This window comes from Tachysurus fulvidraco, chromosome 23, assembly GCF_022655615.1.
Source record: "Tachysurus fulvidraco isolate hzauxx_2018 chromosome 23, HZAU_PFXX_2.0, whole genome shotgun sequence".
Classification (NCBI taxonomy): domain Eukaryota; kingdom Metazoa; phylum Chordata; class Actinopteri; order Siluriformes; family Bagridae; genus Tachysurus; species Tachysurus fulvidraco.
The window spans coordinates 4,893,255-4,916,271 of NC_062540.1; the positions used below are offsets into that span (position 1 = coordinate 4,893,255).

The 23,017-nt window shown below is 35.5% G+C and overlaps 1 protein-coding gene across 3 annotated transcripts; it reads left to right on the plus strand.

Moving 5' to 3' along the window:
* Positions 1-5,561: 5,561 nt before the first annotated feature.
* LOC113641669 (complement component receptor 1-like protein) lies at positions 5,562-22,009 on the plus strand. 3 transcript variants are annotated; one of them, XM_027144556.2, is made up of 19 exons: positions 5,562-5,714; positions 8,687-8,747; positions 8,951-9,139; positions 10,152-10,257; positions 10,604-10,677; positions 12,524-12,703; positions 12,863-13,039; positions 13,235-13,414; positions 14,475-14,648; positions 15,157-15,333; positions 15,624-15,800; positions 16,846-17,019; positions 17,527-17,703; positions 17,994-18,170; positions 19,436-19,615; positions 20,109-20,150; positions 20,324-20,369; positions 20,748-20,827; positions 21,219-22,009. In XM_027144556.2, exons 2-18 carry the CDS (start codon positions 8,693-8,695, stop codon positions 20,794-20,796), a joined length of 2,334 nt encoding a protein of 777 aa, XP_027000357.2. In that variant the 5' UTR covers positions 5,562-5,714; positions 8,687-8,692; the 3' UTR covers positions 20,797-20,827; positions 21,219-22,009. The 3 variants fall into 3 exon arrangements, with proteins under 3 accessions (XP_027000357.2, XP_027000355.2, XP_027000356.2); XM_027144554.2 differs by lacking the exon at positions 20,748-20,827; XM_027144555.2 differs by lacking the exons at positions 5,562-5,714; positions 20,748-20,827 and adding an exon at positions 6,574-6,810.
* Positions 22,010-23,017: the final 1,008 nt, after the last annotated feature.

Below are 23,017 nucleotides of genomic sequence, written 5' to 3' on the forward strand. Positions count from 1 at the left end.
ATTTTTTTTTTTTTTGTAAATGCTTGATAGGAAAAAAAAATAGGGCATCTCTCCAAACATAAATATCCTTTTTTTTCCACAGTTAACTTTTTTGAAATATATACACAAACATGTATACAATCCACTGGACAGAACCAACCACTCAAAAATAACTGTAACCGAAACACTACTTTTCTAAACCTTCTCTACTTTTTCTTGAAATCTTGGCTTTAACTGGTGAAAAATTCAGGTGCTTTTTGAACAGGTTTTTGTCTAGGAAATCTGCCCGGATTTGTCTCCATCAATCCTGGCCACAACCATGAACCATTTCTGCGTTTAGAGTGATGAAAAATGTTCTCACATCAGGATGCAACCACCACCGTGCTTCACTGCAGGGATGATGTTCTCACAGTGATGAGAAGAGTTATATTTCTGCCAAAGATAGCACTTTGTGCCAAGGCCAAAAAAAATCTATTTTGGTCTGATTAGACAGAAGAATCCCTCCTACTAGCTTGCTTAGTCAAACAGCATTCATTTCATAGAGCATTTTTATAAATTTCCTTATAAACAGTATAATCCCAATTTGGTCCGTTCCATCTCAAGGTTCAAACACTACAAAATATGTAAATGTGCAAGGGAATGAATATTATAAGCAACGATATTTATACCGGACCATATGTATTTGGACAGTGGCTCATATTTTTTGCCTCCATATTGGAAAAGTTTAACTTATATATCTAGGTCAAGTGCAATTGGAAAAATAATGTTGGGTTGCTTCTCGGGCTTCGAGTGACAATGGCCAACGGAAACCTCAGGTAGGCCTGCATATTACATCCTGTACAATCTGCAGTCTGCATAGTCACAACACATTTACACGATGAGGGTCGTATACTTACTGCTTATGTTTCAGGGTAAGCGGTTTATTGTTTGCTAAAATTTATAACATGTTATAACATGAAGGAATCTGGCATTTGGAATTTTAAAAAGCACTGTTATGACATGCTATATATTAATATTATTATTTTACTTGTTGTTTTAATAGTAATCATAATATTATACTTTTTCATTTTTGCCAATATATGGCACTTTATATAGGACACAGCAGATAGCTCTGGTTTTGTAATGGTATTTTTTAACCAATCCAAATAGAAAGTATCAATACTTTGTTTCTTTTCCACTTACTGCTTATACACATTTTTTTCCAGTTCGTGCTCAACTGAAGTGTGATAAAACCAGCATCCATACCACAGTTGGAAAAGATATTAATATTCTCTGCAGATATTCTTCAAATACTTTTAGATTCAGTAAAAAGTACTGGTGCCACGGGGAGTCCAGAAATACTTGTGAGGTATTGATGGATACGGACGGATTCACAACATCATGGCTCAAGAAAAAAGCAAGGATATATCAATCAAGTTACCAGACTTTTAATATTCTCATAACAGGAGTCCAGCTGGAGGACACTGGAATATATTGGGCTGGGATTGACAAAATATACGCTGATATCATGTTCAGGATAAATGTCGTGGTAACAGAAGGTAAGGTTTTTACCAGTGTGTCATATGTAGCCCAACTAATTATTTAGAAATTTGAGAAAATGGGAGGAAAAAACAAACACATGAGAATATTACATAGTTGTAAATCACCAATGTAAAGTCTTTACTGCGTCTTTGACAGTTAACCATGAATCAAAGCAAAGCGGAGTGCCGAGTGTGCACCTTTTTGTTAAGTAAGTAACCTCATAAAATAGTTTTTTCATTGCTTCCTGTACATACATCATGACGTAAGTCTAGTTGCTCAAACCACAGAAAATACAAAACTGCTCTAAGACAGAACAGCAGCTTTAATCAGCCACACTAATGCATTTGTACTGTATCTAATAACAATAACACATTTTTAAAAAGTTAAATATTCCCAGTGTGTGTGTGTGTGTGTGTGTGTGTGTGTGTGTGTGTTTAGTTTTGGAGCTGCTGTTTTAATGAGTTCTTTCCAAATTAAATATTAGGCTAATCTGTTTTGCGGGCTTTTGTTGGTTGGAGTGGTTTGATCTTATAGCTCCTACGCAGCAAGAGGCTGCTGAAATCAAGTAGTTGGTAAATGTGGTTTTTAATGGGGTTGGTCGATTTTCTTTTTTGACATACTTATTGGCAAACTGCAAATGTCCCCATGTTTCAGTGACACATAAAGGGTTGGTTCTCTTTTTGGATGACAAAATACATAGACTTACAATAGTAGCTTGTCATGGCATTGTTGAGCAGACCAGAAATCATACTGATTTGTCACAAAACACTACAGTATCTATCTATCTTTCACTTTCTCTCTCTCTCTCTCTCTCTCTCTCTCTCTCTCTCTCTCTCTCTCTCTCTCTCTCTCTCTCTCTCTCTCTCTCTCTCTCTTTCTCTCTTTCTCTCTCTCTCTCACACACACACAACCACTCTATTATGGGGTGTTATTAGACAGAAAGATGCCCCATCAAAAAATACAACCATGATATATTGGGGGGGGGGGGGGGGGGGGGGAAAAATGCATTAATTCCCTAAAATACAATACAAAAGTAGGTGTTTATTTAGAAATTGTGTCATCAAGATAGACTTTGAGTTGACTTCAATAAAATCCACCCTCCGAATTGAATCGCTGGACAGAAAACCTAAATATTTAACCCCTAAAGTGATTAACTTAACTCTTAACCATATTTGCTGTAAAGCATAATTAATAAACAGTGGTGTTTTCCTCTTCTATAACTCTGAGCCTCTCATCCTGTGTATTGTTCTTGATGCTTAGCCACTTAGCCATTCACTGACAATGACATATAACTTACTTGCTGATGTACATAAGTGCTTTTCCCAAGTGAAACAAAAATCCACTTAAATATCTTGATTGATTAATACCACGTAGGTCGTTCAGTTCTGTATCAGTACCGGTACTGATAAACACCAAAAACATGGAAAAGCCTGGAAAATTTGTATTACTTCATTACTAATTAATAAACTATAAAATAACTTTTTAATACCTTTTTGAAACTGGTCTATATTTCAGAAGCTGTGAGCAGACCCCACGTTTGGTTAGATGGCTCGCCTGTGGTGACATGCCAAGGACAGCAGGTTCTCCTGCGCTGCCGGGCTGAGAGAGGCACCAATGTGAAGTACAGCTGGTCCAAAGAAGCTCAGGTTCAAGATGTACTTTTAGAAAGCTCCACGGATCTTCTCTTCCACTGTGCCTTTCTCACCGAGGATGCTCAGTACATCTGTTCGGCTCAGAACGCTGTGAGCAGAGAACGGAGTAAACCCATTTCCCTTCAGCTTGTACAGGCTGGACAGGAAAACTGCATTTATTCCCTCATGTCTGATGGTAAATTCTTATGAGCAAAAATATTCCAAAAAAATAACACACTCATGGTAAAATTCAAATTCTAGTGCAATTTTTTTTTTAATAAAAAATTGTTGTCATATGTCATTTTCAGAGCTTGAGAGTTACGACTGCAGGACAACGACAGCCACACCAGTAATAAGCACCAGCACTAATGTGAAGGTTTCAAGCTCAGAATTTTCCACGCAAACCAGTTCAAGTGGAAATCAGTCAATATGTAGCAATCAAACCCAGAGCTGGAATGGAAACAACTGTCTCAGGTATGAACATAAATTATACATTTAGTCTGTCTGTTGTGCAGTAGGCATAAAAGCTAAAACTAAATTTGGTGTGGTATATGTGGAATCATTTTAGAAAATTAAATTCAAAGCTTTCATTTTCAGGCCATGGTCAGGAGTGCCACTGTGGTATGATATTGTTCGCTGGATTATCTTCATTGCTATGATTACCAGCGCTGGATTGTTACATGCATGCACCAAGACCAGAGGAGTGGCTTGCAAACACCACAACCAAATGTGGTGATGAAGGTGTTGCTTTAGTTTCATCACTTACATCGATAATTGCTTTACCTGCTTACTGTACAGTGGCGCTGTATGGTGACACACCATTTCCTTTCATGCATTTAAAAATTATTTACCATTAGGCTTTTTTGTAAACACATGGCATTTATGTCTCACACTGTCCTCCTCTTTCCTGTCGTTTGAGCTACCTAATGTACCAATGCAAATGTCTTCAGTTCATTAATAATATATTTTTAATAAAACAGATTTTATTAAATCCCAGTAATGTCAAGCTGCTAGTGAGGCCTTGGGCAATGTCTTCAGGATTCATCTTCTAAGTTGTTTTAGTTTTTTAAAAAAGTGTTTTCAAAATGAGTACATGTTAATTTTATTAAAGCTTTGGCATCTCAGGGTATTCTGACTCATGGTGTGCTAAACTATCACAGGGCACAATAACACACATACTGTACACAAACACCAATTCCCACACTACAGAAAATTTAGTGATGGAAATCAGCCTACAACACTGTCATTCAGGTTCTTTTTTAACTGCGACAATGACTTGGACTGGGGGAGGAAATCGGAGTACCTGGTGGAAACCCCCAAAATAGAGAATACTCAAACTGCACACAGGGCAGAGGTGTGAATGAAACTCGCAATTCCAGATCTATGAGGCAAACATGCTAACCAGTAAGCCACAGTGCACCAAAACAAACATCACCCAAGTCTACAGAAAAACGTCTTTGGTATGAGGGCTGGGATTTGGGATGTGGTAGCCTAGTGTTGGACTTCTAACCGGAAGGTCATGAGTTTAAATCCCAAGTTCACAAAGCTTTGGATTGCTGGGCCCCTGAGCAAGGCCCTTAACCCTCAGTTGCTCAGTTGTATAACTTGAAATAAAATGTAAGTCACTCTGAGTAAGGCCGTCTGCTAAATGCCAGAAATGTAAATGTAAATGTATGAATGTGACTGTCATTTTAATGACTTCCACTGATTTCTTTTAAGTTTTTTAAATAAAAAATAAAAGCTTTATTCCACTTTAATTTTATAGTAATCATAAATGTTCCAATTAAATGAATTTATTTATGTATTTATATAGTCTTTTTTATTTCACTTGGGGGCAAAACAGGGGGTTGAATCATTATTTGCAGTCAGTTCTTCTGGTCTGTACAGTAGGTGATATACACTCGTTGGGAACTCACCTGTACACCTGAATGTTCATGTAAATTTCCACTCAGCTAATCATGCATAAAATCATGTGGATATACTGTACAGTTCGAATGTGATCTCAGTGACTTCAGTATCTCAGTCATCACGGTATCTGAGTGCCAAATAAGCAGATTTAAGAACAGTTGGTAATCATTAAGAATGATTTCAGAATTGGTTGATTTTCTGATATTTTCAGATGGATCCCATGAGCTGGATCTCCTGCTGATAGGTGATAAATGCATGGTGTTAATAATAACCAAGCTTGTCTACTGTTAATTATGTATTCTTTTGTTTTTATTTAATTGGAAATTCTGTTGTATTTTGTTTGCTTTCTTCTTCTAGGTGGTGATTATAGATTTTTTTTTTTTAACTATATGTACGTTATTCTGATAGTAAAAATGATTCTTGGCATTTTTTTCTTACCCCTTATTCTTGCGTAGCTTAACAAGTGACCAATCAGCGGTCTCACAACGCCCTTCGTTCCCCCTTAGCCAGCGAATCACCATCCCAGAAACCAAAAACACGGAAGTAAGCAAACTGCCTATTTTTTGAAAGCGAGTTTACGTGATCGGATTATACATTATTATTATTTTTTTTTTATTTTTATTTTTATTTTATTATTTTTTTTAGGCCCAAGGTTCTTGTAGTTTTGACGTTAAGGTAAGAAAACACTTGGTCCACGTTTTTTTTTATAAATTTGATTACAGAGCCAGTTTTACTTTAAGTAAATACATAAATACAACAGAAGGTTTATTAGCTGTTTTTAACGGTGTGGATTACACCGTCTATTAACACTGTGTGTGCGAGTAAGACTTCTTGCATGCCTTGTTCTTTTTATATAATTCATTTATTTATTAGAATTTAGCCCAGAATGTGCCTTAATACCTTTATTCTTATTTCTAAATCAGAACATCGAAATATCCAAAATAAGTGATCAACCTTACTGATACAGAGGAAACAATCGATATCGAGTACTTTTAAAGTGTATCTCATAGCTACAGATTTATTTATGTGAACTTTTTATGCATTTATTTGAGAATAGATTAATGGCTTAAGACAAACATGACTACAGGATCTTTTGTAAACAGAAACTACAGGTATACAGTATTATACTTTTTTTAAATTTACAGTTTATATGCCCGAAATTAAATAACCTTAAAGTAACAGGGCATGTTACTACATATGACATACATTTACCAAACCCAGTGCTTATTGAGCCTTTTTTTTTTTAACAAAACCACACCCTGCCTCACTGAGAAGGAGGAAATGAGTGCTATTTGTACATGATGTGGGAAATACGGCATAAGTACACCAACTTGATATTAGATATCTGTGATAAAATAGAGAAAAATGGAGAAAAATTAAGAGCAGTTAATGAATATACAAACTAAAAATATATGAGTATATGATTAAAGGTGTAATCATATAGTTATTTTCCATTTGGTGCAATCCCTAAAGCTTTCTTTTTTTTTTATAAAACGACTGTTTATTCTTACGAGTTTGGCACAGATCGGTTTCCGTAGTCCTCTAGATCTTGAAGGTATTAATAGATACACGTTAATTAAACACTTCCGTGTTGACAAGCACGATCAGGTTTAAACCAAACCTTTATGATGTCTGACTCCTAACTTGTGGTCAAGACCTGAAGCACGTGTGATACTAGTGATTTTGTTAGGAAGTTGAGTTTTGTTCTTCAATGTAGTCACTTTGTGATTACGCAGTGACTGAGGAGGAAAAACTGAAGCAGCGGATAAAGGTGTGTTTACATGACTTATACTGGGGCTAAAATAAACAGTGAGATGAGACTGGAGACAAAAAAGCAGTGGATTTAACAGAAAGTTGTTAAGAAAGCCTTTGGAAGCTTTTTGATGTTTTTTTTGGCACAGAGATCTTGATTGGATTGTGATTGGATGCAAGTCCTGTCAGTCAACGTAAAACATTGGGGGCGGGGCTTAACGAATATAGAATCAGTGTATTTACACATGAATTTACACAGATATTAATCTAGATAAATTTGAAAAAGCTGCTTTTTTCCCTCTGTTTTGCCTTTCTGTCAACACTGAGATGGCATTTTACTCCAGGAAAAACAAAGCTTTTCAAAAACTTACAATACAAAAATACAATACAATAATATAAATTGCAGTATTGAAATATATCTAATTTATTAATCTTGAATTGAATTTGTGTTACATATTAAACGTTTGTTTTAGGTTTCTGTTCCATAAATCTGCTTTAAGACAATGTCAATTGTTAAAAGCGCTATACAAATACATTTGAATTTAAATTTAGTATTGATTGAGCTATAAAAACAAGTTATACTCATGTGATGCAGTCATGTTACCCATTTAGCTCAGACACATGTAACTAACACCTGATGGAAATGACGCATGGAGATGGAAAGCGTTTTAAAGTGAAAATGGTACTTTCAGTTCTGTTCGGATTAATGTGGGTGTACATTGGGTTGGAAAACACATTGAACCCACCTAACCTTCTTGAATTAAAAATCTTTCCTACTGCATCTTTAAGACTACATGCTCAGTTTAATAAAGATGAGCTTACATCATCCAGACTCCCATGTGTACCCAAAGGTGAATAAACAGATTAAAGAGAAAAACTATTGCAACTATTGTGATCAAGCTAGCAGACAAAGTTAGGGCAGTCGTTTAGTTGTTGTTTCCGAAAGTGCTCATTATGCATGCTCGTGTGTGTGTATAACAGATTCCGCTTTAAGAAATGAGCAAATAAATAAGTGCTAATGAGATTTAAACATGTCTGAAATGAAAGAAAGACTTTCTAAAAAGATGTTAATTTTTTTTTTTAAAGTCGGAATTTCCTTTAAGAAAAACATACTGTAGAGTTACGTGTGACTACTGAAAGAACAGATACTCTGATGTCATTTCATTATCTGAATAAAGAAGAAGTAGCTCTTCTCAAACGAATTGCATTTTATGTGATGTGGTATCTGGCACCAAGACTTTGGCATCAGAACTTTTATTTCCTTTAAGTTGAGAATTGAAGCCTTCATGGATCAATCTTGTTCATCCAGCACATTTTACAGCTGTTTGATTGGATTGAGATCTGGCAACATTGGAGGCCAAGTCAACACTTTGAACTTGTCATGCTCCTGAAACCGTTTATGACAGGGAGGATTATCCTGCTGAAAGAGGCCACTGCCATTAGAGAATATTGTTGCCATTATCCGTAAACTTGCCCATTTTTCCAACTTGAACACTTGCTGATGAATATATCCCACCCTTTGACAGCTGCCATTGTAACATGATAATCAATATCATTCACTTCAACACCTGTCGCTGGTGTTAATGTTCGGCCTGATTGGTGTATATGTACCATATATGCAAAAGTCTTCCAATTTTAAGAAATGTTGTAATACAGAAAAAATGCTTTTGAAATTAAACGTGTACAGGAAAATGTGGTAAAAGAACAGTTTCCTGGTGTTTACTAGCGATGTATGATAAGATTAGATGATATAAGGAAACATGTCTCTACACATAATTCTACTCTTTACTAATCCTCCTCCACCTTCTATTTACCTTTGTAGTTGTTTTCTTTTTTTTCGTTGCTATATATTGTCTTCCAATTATTTACTCTTTGCTGGTGTCTTATATTTACAGTTGAAGATGTTATGCTACATAATCATCCCCATACTTCTCACGATGGCTGTAAAAGTTCGAGGTGAGCTCTGTTTTATGCACCATGAGGTATCTCAGCTGCATCCTCCCCACCGTCTGTATCTGATTGAACTACATACATGAGATAAAAAAATGAACTACATGAGATAAAAAATATTTAGAATGACTTTAGTTTTACTGGAGATTTCCAGCTTGGTGTTTTCTAAACCCTCTGTTCACTGACATGTCTGATTTGTTTTCACTCAGCCCAATGTGACGAACCTGTTGTTGGAGGAAACCGGATTATGACCGAAGGATCACAACAAGGGCCTTTTCCTGAAGGAACCTCTATAAAGTTTAAATGTTCCACCGGTTATATTCCTGTGAGCCGAGCAGTTTCCAGCTCAGTCACCTGCAATGGAAACCAGTGGAGTGAACTCGAACTTCAGTGCAAAAGTATTTAGTCTATAAACTTTTTTTTTACCTTGAGATTTGATTGGCCAGTATTTTAGATTACTAGAGGCCAACATGACAAAAAACATCATATCATATGATTCTTAAAAATCATTTCTGCCATACACAATATGCATCACATATGTCAGTCTAGCGAGAAACATCTTACTATCTTAAAATAAAAACATTTGAGCTGTTCAGAGAATGGCTACAAAAAGTCACTTTTTTATATTTAAAATATAATTTGTAAAAAAAAAAAGCAGAAGAAAAGCTGTAAAAAACAATTTTATTGATACTATCCTTCACTATAACATTCCAACAGCAGCAATTGTTTTAAAAAAACAATCATAAAACAATAATAAAAATATAACCATTCCTCAGAAAAGCATATTTTGACCTAATATTGATATCTCATTGTCATTTATTCAAGCCGTCGTTTAAATTGATTTATGGATTTAATTAATTAATTGAGTAATTGGTTGATTTATGAACACCTTGCACTTTAATAGCAAAATTACTCTTATTATTTTTTTCTTCTTGCATTCACACAGGCAACGCTTTATATCTTAAAGTGAAAAAGTGACGAGACATACCGGCGACCCATACTCAGAATTCGTTCTCTGCATTTGACCCATCCAAAGTGCACACACAGCAGTGAACACACACACACACACACCGTGAACACACACCCGGAGCAGTGGGCAGCCATTTATGCTGTGGCACCCGGGGAGCAGTTGGGGGGTCCGGTGCCTTGCTCCGGCACCTCAGTCATGGCCGGCACGAGACTCGAACCCACAACCTTAGGATTACGATTCAGACTCTCTAACCATTAGACCACGACTTGCGAGCAATGCTCGATTCTGATTGGTCAGAAGGCGTGCATTATTTGTGTATTACAGCACATGTAATATCTCCATCTGTAACAGGTTTATATCCACATGTTTGTTGTGTTACAATGCAAAGCACTGTGGTATAAGTGGAATAACAAACTTTTTTTTTTTTTTTTTTTTTACAGAAAAGAGCTGTGGAAATCCTGGTGAGATTCCATATGGAAAGTATGTGTATCAAGCTGAAGAAGCAGTTTTGTTTGGAGCAGTTATCACAGCAGTGTGTAATAAAGGGTAAAAATGTTGCCTTTTTTGTTCATATTTGGTCCTACACACATGTAAAAGCGAATAAACAGATTGTAAATCAACTGACCAAAAAAAGAGGTTAAAACACTTTAAACGTAATTGTTTCCCTTAACAAGCAGCTTTCATTTAGAACATAGAAGACGCAGTGTGGAGAGCGACACAATTTTTCTAATTTTTTATTGTACTTTTTTAAAGTACAAAACTACACAATATTTATTTATTTATTTATTTATTTATTTGGCTTTTCTTGGCCTGTTTATTTTTCCCCATTTGTCTAGATTAGTGCTTGTGCATTTGAAATGTGTACTATTTTATAACAAATGTCTGTTTACAGTTACCAGCTTGTTGGATACGACATTAGAACATGCAGAGCAAACGGTTGGGATGGAAGACCTCCTGACTGTGAAGGTAATGACTTTGTTGTGAAAATTGTCAATTTTCACTTTTAACTTTCATCTTTAAAGTCATGTGCTACATTACTATGATCACGGTTTATTCAGCATTTAGAAATGTAGTCAGTATTTGTTTCACCTGCTTGGGCAAGTTTTTAGTGGAAGGTGACCCATTATAGAGGAACGTGACTGATTTCTGCAGTCTGCACTGGGGCTCTTTAGTCTCTATCTTCTTTTCAAATCCTATAAACTTTCTTAGGGTAAAAGTGACACAATGAATGTCCTCTTAGCCTGAGCTTTATTTATTCCCTATATTTCTGTACAGTCCGTTACAGAGGTTACGTTTTCTCAAACACTCTATAACTAAAGAATATCACTTGCTGCTTGGAGACTTAATACTCGCTCTGTGTGGCGAAATATTTCTGCTCTTTTTTTGATTCACTAAATTGTAAAGGTATCTCCTGCCCACAGCTCGCTTCAGGTCACCCCACAGATTTTTAGCTCGTTCAATATATTTTTTTTAATCAAAACATTGGTCTTCTTTTGGTTATGCCATTACTTTGCTCATTTGGATGTGTGTTTCCTTTTAAACTTCAGTTAACTAGCAGACACCTATTCGTACGTTGTTTGAACGCCAATGTTGACATTTGAAATCACCAAAACAAACACACCCCTAACCCAAATGGGTCCCACCCCTGTATTGATAGCTCCGCCCACACATACATACATAACCCAGGCAACTAATGGCAAGAAATGTGTCTTTATCATAGCTGAAGGGAAGAACAATATGATTGCAGATAAAAATGACACACAAGCATAATCATGCAAAGGACGGCATATATTAGTTCTGTGAAACAAAGCAAAACCAACGTTACTCACCTATCGAGAAGGTAAAAAGCAACCTCGGTGTCCCATCGCAGGCCTTCCCGCTCCTTCAGTTCTCTCCAGCGCTGGAAAGCTTATCCTATATTAACACGTGTCCTACTTCTTGCCTTCTTGCCTTCTCGCTTTTTGTTTTCATCCGCATGTCAATGTCAGCATGCACACTGAACACTCTCTTTACCGCATATTGACAAAACACGCAACTTTTCTGCTCATAGGCTACACGTTTGTTTTGTTTGTCGGCCTGACTCAGCTTTCTGAAGCATTTCTCAAACATCATACACCCCACCTTTAATTCATTCCTTTATTAATTACATGCATGGAATAGCTAATAGCTATATAGGCATGTTACTGATTTCTGCAGTCTACATTGTTTTATAGTGAACAATAAGTTTAAAGTACACCACCATGCTGCACCACAGCGTTCCTCTAGTCATGTGCTTTTATTTTACCACCACAAGGACTGTTTGGATTTATTGATTTATTATTCAATTTGGAATTGGTCTGGTCTTTATTTGAGGTGAATCTGAATCATTTCATTAAAGGCAGCTTTACGATAATTCCTTTAAAGCATGAGTTCGAATGTGGTTGGTTTATTCACACAGCTTGTGCATCCAGGTTATTGCAACTTTTATCTTTTTCCTGTTTTCCCCTGCAGTGATTCAGTTTTTGTTTTTTATTATTATTTAAGGTTTAATTTAGACATTTAAGTCAGTAATTCAGCTATTATTTGTAAGTGGAAGTTGTAGGTATCTGCTCTAAATATATCAAATAAATTAATGTATTAATTTATTGCACTCATACATTGTATTATTATTATTATTATTATTATTATTGTACAATATACAAGTTGCTGACATTTTCTTTTCTCCTACCATTTTATTTAGAATTGACATTTCATCTCTAATGTTATCCTAGAATAATTAAAGAATACCTGAATTGTTCTTGTGATTTATTGATTCTTTGATCATTTTTTTCAGTGGTGAAGTGTCAACCGCCTCCTGATGTAAAAGATGGAACTTTTGAACCAGTCGAAGACCAATATGCCTATGAAGAAGGAGTCTCATACTCTTGTAAAAGAGGTCTTGATCTTATTGGATCCTCAATATTAACATGCTCAGATAAGGGACATTTTCAGCCCAATCCTCCTCAGTGTCTGCGTGAGTTCCACTAAATTCAGTGTTTCAATAAATATTTCAATTAATAATAAGAACAAAAATCTTTTGTACATTTTTCTGTTGATCTTCACGATTATGATTATTAATATTTATTAGAAGCTGTACAACAGGAATAAAAGTGGTGACATTGTTTTTATACAGTTGTGACCTGTGACAGACCCGATATCCCAAACGCAGTTAGAATCGAAGGAAAATCGCCACCTTATAAATACAGTGAGTTTGTTCGCTACCAGTGTAATAAAGGCTTCAAAATGGAAGGAGCTGATCGCATGGTCTGTACAGAGAAAGGGTGGGATCCACCTCCTCCTCAGTGCACCGGTACAAATAATTCATATTTCTGTATAATATACATAATTATTTATTCCCTCGGTGAGCAGTGTTAGTTGTTACTGGTTGTAAACAGATCAGATGATATGTTTATTTGTTTGCTTTTTAGTTTGAGATCTAGTACCTTTTTAGATTTTCTCAAAATATGAATGCAGATGTGAAATTTCCCGTCCTTTCCTTCCTCAGTTATTACTTGCGTAAACCCTCCTGATTTAACCAACGGACACTTTACCCCCAAGAAGGAGTTATATGAATACGAACAGAAAGTCACATACTCTTGTGATGAAGGTTTTGAGCTTAAAGGAACTTCATCAATATTGTGTACTCTTCAGGGAACATTTGAGCCTCTTCTTTCTCAGTGTCTAGGTAAGTATTTGAGTATTTGTCGTTTTATATGATCTGCTTTGTCGGCTTAATTGTTAAACCTTTCCTTCTATCGTTTGTAAGATAAGCTGTTTTTTTTTCTGAATAGTTTTCTCACTAGCACTTTCTTCTTGAAATGACATATGAATGACTTGATAATTGTAATTATTAGACTGAGTGTGTGAAGTTGTGTATGTGTGTGTGATTAGTGTCTTACCCATTGCGTATCCCTGCCTTAAGTCTAGTGTGTGTTGGTTATGTCCCAGTTTTAACATGACCCTCACCAGGATAAAACAAATGCTAAATATGAACAAACAAGTGTTTATAGATGACATATTGTTTAATACAGAGTTTCTATGACATTTTGGGTTTGGTGTTGGGAACATTTTTAACATTTTATTTGTTGCTTAAGTGTATGTTGGGACATTTGGGACAAGGTCAAAGAGAAACGTTTTGAGTTCAGCATTTAAAGATGCGGTGCACGATGTTTGAAAGCCAATGTTGACATTTGAAATAAACAAAACAAACACGTCCCTAACCTAAATGGGTCCCACTATTATGGGGGAACCTGTTGGGGCAGCTGACCCCGAGGGTATATTTTTATCAATAAATGAACTCAAGGAGTGATACAATGGTATTACAAATGTGTTTTTGTAGTACTGTGTGTTGTACCGTGAAAGGTTTAGCTCCGTTTCACGCGGAAGCCGTTCAGTTCTCTCTAACGCTGGAAAGCTGATCCTATATTAACACGGGTCCTGCTTCTTGCCTTATCGTAAGCTTTTTTTTTTTTGCTTTTTGTTTTTATCCACTATGTAATTGTTTCAATCACTTTTTGCTAATGTCAGACATGCGCACTGAACACTCTATCCGCCGCATATTGACAAGACACACCCCTTTCTGCTCATTGGCAACACGTTTATTTTGTTTGTCGGTCCGACTCAGTTTTCTGAAGCATTTCTCAAACATCGTGCACACCACCTTTTAAAGACCTACATGTGAGGAACTTGTCCAATATGTCATTAGAGCTTCTTTAAGTTTCTTTAATTCCCTTTGTTTTCTACAGTGATCACATGTGATCCACCTTTTATCGATCATGGGGTTGTCAATGTAAGCTTACCATCTTACAAATACAATGACCAAGTCCATATCAGCTGTAACGAAGGCTTCAAAATAGATGGGTCTAGTATCCTGACCTGTAAGGACCATGTATGGTCTCCATCTCTCCCTCGCTGTATCGGTAAGATTACTCGAAACTTTTTTGTTTGTTTTTATACCATTTTCATCATAATCAGCATTTAAAGTAGTGAGTGTATGAGATAACAGTAATACAACAGGTTAACAAGGAAGTATCTTTTTCAGATCATTAACCTGGAGGAAAACTTAACATAGCTTTACCTCCTTCTGACCATTCTAAAAAACAAAACAAAAAACACCTCTGCATTTCAAAAATTATATATTTAATTTGAATACAATGTTAAGTAACAATTCTGTTTTTTTTCTGGTATTATTATTTATCTTGGATTACCCTGCGCATCCACAATAATATTATTATGTATCATTACATATGCCAGCGAATACGTTTTAATCCCCTCATCATGTTTTGCTATGTTATACTGGCTAAATAAATAACCCAAGATATCTGCTTTAAATAAACAAGCAATCCTTTACCATACTGAACGTGTGTAAGTTATACAACTGTTATAGTTGGAAATTTCATATAATGCTCAATTTCCCCCCCCCCCCAGAGTTGACCTGCAGCGCACCTGAGATTCTCAATGCATTCATATTTAAAGGAAAGGCATCATTTTATAAATATAAATCATTCATCCAGGTTCAGTGTAATAAAGGCTACAAAATGGAGGGGTCTAGCTATCTGACCTGTGAGGAAAATGGATGGAATTCACCACTTCCGAAGTGCACCAGTAAGATCAATCAGCCCTATTCTATGACACATAAAGTCTTGTATCCTCTAAAGTGGTAAAATTCATGAACATTAGTGTTCTCATCGTGTGTTCTGAGAGTTAGTTGTAATCCGAATCTGTTTTAGCGTTAACGTACTTGCTGTTATGATTTGACTCAAACGCTTGAAATATTTCAGTTAATATAAAATATGTGCCTTTTATAATCTTGACCTAGAATGACCTAGAGCAAACACTTCTCAAATCACCACCGCAGATATCTGCTTGGTAAATTGCAGTTCTTTCTTTCTCAGTTGTTACCTGTTCAGAACCACCTTCTATAAACCAAGGACAAGTTATCCAACCGAAGCAGTCGTACGAGTATGGACAGAAAGTCACATACTTATGTAATGTTGGGTTTCGTCTTGATGGTGACCAAACAAGGTCATGTACGGAATATGGGAAATTTCAAGATCCTCCTCGGTGTCTGGGTAAGTTTTTGAGGAAAGATCCCAATGATCTTTTCAGCCTTATGGTTACTGATGTTGTTTTGGGACATTTTCTTGTTTAAAGCTCATAGGAACATTTTGCTTGAATGGTCACATGGTCAAAACTCACATTTTTTTTCCACCCTGGTATGAGGCAGTGGTTCAAAGTGGTTAAAGGGAACAAATAACAATGACCTCAGTAGATGTTCTGCTACAGTATTAATAATTGGGTGGGAAGGTGGTTACTTATATAAAATATCCTTTGGCACTCTGGTAAATTACATAATGTTTTATTAACATGCATCGTACCTGTTAAATAGACCAATAAAAAAGATCTCAAACGTCTGGTAGAAATGAGATGAAACAGCTGGGCTTAAGATAAGATAAGATGTACCTTTATTCATTCCACAATGGGGAAATTTCTCTGTTACAGCAGCAAAGAGAAAGAAATGCAAAAATATAAAAAATTGCGTTGTAATCTTGCCGATATTTCACTTTACATCAGTTCTTGGGACATTATGGAAATTTACATAGTGTATGAATCACATCTATGATGAATTCACACTTCTGGAGGTTGTGAACTGGTGTAAAAACCTTAGGGAAAATATAATGGTAGATAGCGAGGAGTGATACAATGGTAATACAAATGTGTTTTTGTAGTACTGTGTGTTGTACCGTGAAAGGTTTAGCTCCGTTTCACACGGAAGCTGTTCAGTTCTCTCTAACGCTGGAAAGCTGGTCCTATATTAACACGGGTCCTGCTTCTTGCCTTATCGTAAGCCTTTTTTATCCACTATGTAATTGTTTCAGTCACTTTTTGCTAATGTCAGACATGCGCACTGAACACTCTATCCGCCGCATATTGACAAGACACACCCCTTTCTGCTCATTGGCAACACGTTTATTTTGTTTGTCGGTCCGACTCAGTTTTCTGAAGCATTTCTCAAACATCGTGCACCCCACCTTTTAAAGACCTACATGTGAGGAACTTGTCCAATATGTCATTAGAGCTTCTTTAAGTTTCTTTAATTCCCTTTGTTTTCTACAGTGATCACATGTGATCCACCTTTTATCGATCATGGGGTTGTCAATGTAAGCTTACCATCTTACAAATACAATGACCAAGTCCATATCAGCTGTAACGAAGGCTTCAAAATAGATGGGTCTAGTATCCTGACCTGTAAGGACCATGTATGGTCTCCATCTCTCCCTCGCTGTATCGGTAAGATTACTCGAAACTTTTTTGTTTGTTTTTATACCATTTTCATCATAATCAGCATTTAAAGTAGTGAGTGTATGAGATAACAGTAATACAACAGGTTAACAAGGAAGTATCTTTTTCAGATCATTAACCTGGAGGAAAACTTAACATAGCTTTACCTCCTTCTGACCATTCTAAAAAACAAAACAAAAAACACCTCTGCATTTCAAAAATTATATATTTAATTTGAATACAATGTTAAGTAACAATTCTGTTTTTTTTCTGGTATTATTATTTATCTTGGATTACCCTGCGCATCCACAATAATATTAATATGTATCATTACATATGCCAGCGAATACGTTTTAATCCCCTCATCATGTTTTGCTATGTTATACTGGCTAAATAAATAACCCAAGATATCTGCTCTAAATAAACAAGCAATCCTTTACCATACTGAACGTGTGTAAGTTATACAACTGTTATAGTTGGAAATTTCATATAATGCTCAATTTCTCCCCCCCCCAGAGTTGACCTGCAGCGCACCTGAGATTCTCAATGCATTCATATTTAAAGGAAAGGCATCATTTTATAAATATAAATCATTCATCCAGGTTCAGTGTAATAAAGGCTACAAAATGGAGGGGTCTAGCTATCTGACCTGTGAGGAAAATGGATGGGATTCACCACTTCCGAAGTGCACCAGTAAGATCAATCAGCCCTATTCTATGACACACAAAGTCTTGTATCCTCTAAAGTGGTAAAATTCATGAACATTAGTGTTCTCATCGTGTGTTCTGAGAGTTAGTTGTAATCCGAATCTGTTTTAGCGTTAACGTACTTGCTGTTATGATTTGACTCAAACGCTTGAAATATTTCAGTTAATATAAAATATGTGCCTTTTATAATCTTGACCTAGAATGACCTAGAGCAAACACTTCTCAAATCACCACCGCAGATATCTGCTTGGTAAATTGCAGTTCTTTCTTTCTCAGTTGTTACCTGTTCAGAACCACCTTCTATAAACCAAGGACAAGTTATCCAACCGAAGCAGTCGTACGAGTATGGACAGAAAGTCACATACTTATGTAATATTGGGTTTCATCTTGATGGTGACCAAACAAGGTCATGTACGGAATATGGGAAATTTCAAGATCCTCCTCGGTGTCTGGGTAAGTTTTTGAGGAAAGATCCCAATGATCTTTTCAGCCTTATGGTTAATGATGTTGTTTTGGGACATTTTCTTGTTTAAAGCTCATAGGAACATTTTGCTTGAATGGTCACATGGTCAAAACTCACATTTTTTTTCCACCCTGGTATGAGGCAGTGGTTCAAAGTGGTTAAAGGGAACAAATAACAATGACCTCAGTAGATGTTCTGCTACAGTATTAATAATTGGGTAGGAAGGTGGTTACTTGTATAAAATATCCTTTGGCACTCTGGTAAATTACATAATGTTTTATTAACATGCATCGTACCCGTTAAATAGACCAATAAAAAAGATCCCAAACGTCTGGTAGAAATGAGATGAAACAGCTGAGCTTAAGATAAGATAAGATAAGATAAGATGTACCTTTATTCATTCCACAATGGGGAAATTTCTCTGTTACAGCAGCAAAGAGAAAGAAATGCAAAAATATAAAAATCTTGTAATCTTGCCGATATTTCACTTTACATCAGTTCTTGGGACATTATGGAAATTTACATAGTGTATGAATCACATCTATGATGAATTCACACTTCTGGAGGTTGTGAACTGGTGTAAAAACCTTAGGGAAAATATAATGGTAGATAGCGAGTGGTGTTTCAGACCTCCACCTCAGTTCAAGATGACTCAGTGCATCATGACCTTCACACATAAACATAGCATCAGACTTTACACTCATATATATAACACAAGTCCATTTGCCTAGACCTATTACTCATATTACTAATATAAAATGACACATTTATTATTTTTTTCCAGACCGAATATGAATTTTTTTACCGTCAATTTTTTTTAGGTACATATCAATTCTGATACAGAACTGTGTAACCTGAGTATTAATCAGTCATGGTGGCTATGGAACATTTTTATTCAGCTCTGTTTATGCTTCTCTTGTGTTGAACACAAACATCAGGAGATGAAGGTTGGGTGACAAAAAAACTAATGAAAGTTTTCAGTAACTGGATAATCATACTGTACTAAATAAACTGCAGCTTTTTTTTTTGTTTTGGGAACACAGATCCAGTGAATAAAAAAATATTTTGAAATCTCTGCAATATTGATGGAATGTGAAAATATGTCCTTAAAAGATTTTTTTTTTAAATCTTTGTTTTAAACTTTCTCTCACTTTTATAATCTCTAAAAGACGAAGCATTTTGTTCATTAGTTGATATGGTTTGAAATAAACAGCATTTTCTATTTCTTTTATGAAATATGCTTCTCTCTTTCTAGACATAACCTGTGGTGCACCCCATATTACTAATGGATTTGTAACCGGGCACATATTAATTACTTACCCGTATAAGTCAAAAGTCCGGGTCAAGTGTAACCGCTTTTACAAGATGGAAGGGTCTGATTTCCTGACCTGTGAGGAAAACGGATGGAATCCACCTTCTCCAAAGTGCCATTTCAGTAAGATTTACCAATGTTTGGGTTGATTGATGTTCCTCCTGATGTAGATGAATGACTGATTAGACAAAAATAAAATGATGCAATTGGCAAATATTAAGAAATGAATAAAACCCCACAAGATGTTATGCTATGGGAAAATAATCAACAACAGGGTCTGATGAGGCCTGGCATAGAGAGCTGCAAAACTTCACCACAGCTTTGTAACTGTTTAGTGTTAATATACGTCTGTTGTTTCCTCACTAGACTCTTATTTTTTCTTTCTTTGAAATTAATACGACAAAAAAAAATATGCAATTTTTCTATTGCAACTCGGCATATTTCCTGAAATCAGAAAGCACAAAGCTTTCTTTTCTGAAGCCTTTTCTGGGTCTAATTTCACAAATATTAAATCAACCAAATCTTCCCAAATGTCTCACATCCAAATGATTGTCTACAGTCTAAATGCAAAGGGTTTGCAAATAAAAGCAAATTAATATTTAATATTCTTTTGCAGATCATGTGGTTTGGATTATTCCAATTATATTAATAGCACTGGGTAAGTACTGTCTTTTTATTTCTCCAGCTCTCACTCTCTCTTTTTTTTTTAACGTTTGGATAGATAGAATTAAACTGAAATTGAATTGAAGAGTAATGTAAAAAATTACAGTTTGTAATTTCTATTATTTTCACTTACAAATGTTTTTTTCATTTCCCCCCAATTTTTTCTAGTTCCTTGCGTTGTCTTCTGCTACACGAAATGCAGTAAGCTTAAAGGGTGAGTACAGTTTCCTGAAGTTATTTCATAGCTTACTTATAATCACATGGTGGACTTACTGTATTTGATGTTTTTCTTTAATCACGTGTGAGCACTAACCGGCTTTCCTGCTTCAACCAGCTTCTCGGAAATTGAGTGTTTTTTTTTTTTTTTTCTTTCTAAAACCTGCACACACCGTGACACGAAAAATATTAAACACTTCTTTTACTTCTATAAGACTTTTTTTTTTTCCTCTTGTAAATGACTGCTGGATGGTGCATGTTGTGCACTAGCACGTGGAAAGAAGTACAGCTCTGCAGCTGTTTAATATGAGGAAACTAAGCTAATATTGATATTCAGCAATACCCAAGTGACCAGTGGTGGTCTTTTGTGTTACAGATCTACACCCGTTCTCTTGGATGACGGAACTGAAGATAGGATGTTATAGCCTCACTATTGTTAAAAAAAAATCAGATTATGTATGTATGTATGTATGTATGTAAATATAAATTTAAATAATTACGAGCTTGTTGTTCGTGACCCGGTACCTGTTGTGTTAGGTTAAGGAGAATAATCTGAATATCTGAATCTAGGGGAGTTTTCACATTTCAGTGCTGTGAAAAAGGTTCTGATTTATTACTGTTTAGTATATTTATGCTGCTGAATTCTCAGAATAAAATGAGCAATTCTTTAAAACACAACTCCGAACGGGAGAAATGTACATTATATTTAAATTAAAGCAAGTCTAAAGGTTCATCTGATTTATTCTTTAAAAGCACAACTCCACCAACTACACTACTTATTTACTTATTCACGTTAGTGACTCTTAAGTTACTTTTTCCTCAATTGACTTTTGCTTTTCTTTTCCAGATATAAAGACTGCCCCAAAGCTGAAAACTGTACTCTGGTCACTGTGCACGCTAGAGTTCCTCCAGCAGAAGAAACCTTGCAAAAAAACACCTACTGACACATTCCAGACTCTCACTGGCTATCGTAAACATTTGGAGACTTTTATTTTGCAGAGATGAGATTTATTGCTTTAGGTTATTGAATAGCCTTAGAATGTATCTACAAGGGAAACGAAGCTCTCTGCTTTCCAAAGCAAAATGTCTGCTTTATTTGTACTATCACAGCTCAATTAGGAATGAATGTTTTTTTGTTATGGTGTGCTTAATATTGTGTAACATGAAGAATCAGTTTTCGGTGCAGGTAGCAACACAAAAGTTCACAGACTGCACTGAATGACAAATATCAACAATTAGCTGTTACTTTGCACTAGAATGTTCTATAAGGAACACATTACAGTATTTTGGAGAAAAAATATTTCTTACTTTAATTATTAAGAGCAGCAGAATTTATGTTCATACTGTAATATGTTATACGGCCCTGCTGATAGATATTAGCAGATGTTTTTAATTTGAAATAAGTGAATTACTCCCTATAATATGAGAGGAAAATATTACAGCATTTCATTTGTAAGGAATGAAACACACTAGTGTTCTGTAATAGGAAAAGGATTAATTATAATATGTTATTTACCCCAAAGATTTTCATGTTTTAATCCTTTTCAACAATGGAATTTGACTAAGTTTCATTTATTTATTTATTTTTGTATGTATTAAAAAATGTTTCAAGAAGATTATTAAAAAAAATTGTGAACATGTCCTGAACACTTTATGAACACATGTTTTGTTAAGCAAACAGTTTTCTGTGTGTACCTTTTTTTTGGCTCTTTAATCACTTATTACACTTTCGTTTTTTGCAGCATTCACCATATATATCTATGTGAAGTCGGTCAGTATAAAAAAAAAAGTGCACTAATAGAAAATTGGATTATGATTGAATCAGAGCAACAAACTTTTCCTCATGGCTCCATTGTAATATAATGTATTACAAATGTTCTTCAAAGGTCTTCTGCGTTAGAACCCAATGGAGTGAACTCAAACTCCAGTGCAAACATAGCTGGTCTATAAACATCTTTTTAGTTTGAGCTTCTTTTTTTGTATTTTCATTTTTCAATTTCAAGTCAAAAGTAGGAACACATGTAAAAATCAATGTCTTTTTTTTTTTGCACAGACAAATCACAGCACAGTGTAATAAAGTGTTAAAAAAAAACGTATTGTTTTATTTTTTTATGACCTGTTTTTATCTGGATAGTTTTCTTATTCTTGTGCTTACATCAAAGACTTGTATTGTAATAATCATAAATATCAGTTGGCTCATGCGCAGAAAATGGATGAAATCCACCTCCTCCAAAGTAAAGGTAGTCTCTGGGCAGGTTCTTGGTTTATGTCCTCATTTTGTATCACCTGGCCACAACAGTGCTTTTTCTGGGGTCTCCTCTGGCTTACTGAAGGATAGAAGAAAAAGCGAGTAAGAATTTTACTTGCTATTTGTTCTTAGGGTCACTAAAGTGCAATGACAATAGTTAATGAATATAAAGCATGGGTATTTAAACAATACTGAGAGTCTTCTCAAAAATCAACATGCTGTGATGTCAGAGTAATAAGTCCACTTCAGTCCAAATGGTTTTTTTTCTAACGAGTTTGGCCCCAAAAAGGCTTCCGTAGATTTGAAACACTGTAAAGCTCTTCGTTTGAACAATTTAGATGTAGCTGAAGGACGTGAGGAACAGCATTGCAGTATAGAATGATTGTATTGAAAATTGT

Excerpts from the sequence above, each read along its gene's own strand:
- LOC113641669 (XM_027144554.2), top strand. The coding sequence starts at position 8,693 with ATGTTATGCTACATAATCATCCCCATACTTCTCACGATGGCTGTAAAA. Across the intron at positions 10,258-10,603 it reads ACAGCAGTGTGTAATAAAGG|TTACCAGCTTGTTGGATACG; the intron begins GTAAAAATGTTG and ends GTCTGTTTACAG. Across the intron at positions 14,649-15,156 it reads ATCTCTCCCTCGCTGTATCG|AGTTGACCTGCAGCGCACCT; the intron begins GTAAGATTACTC and ends CCCCCCCCCCAG.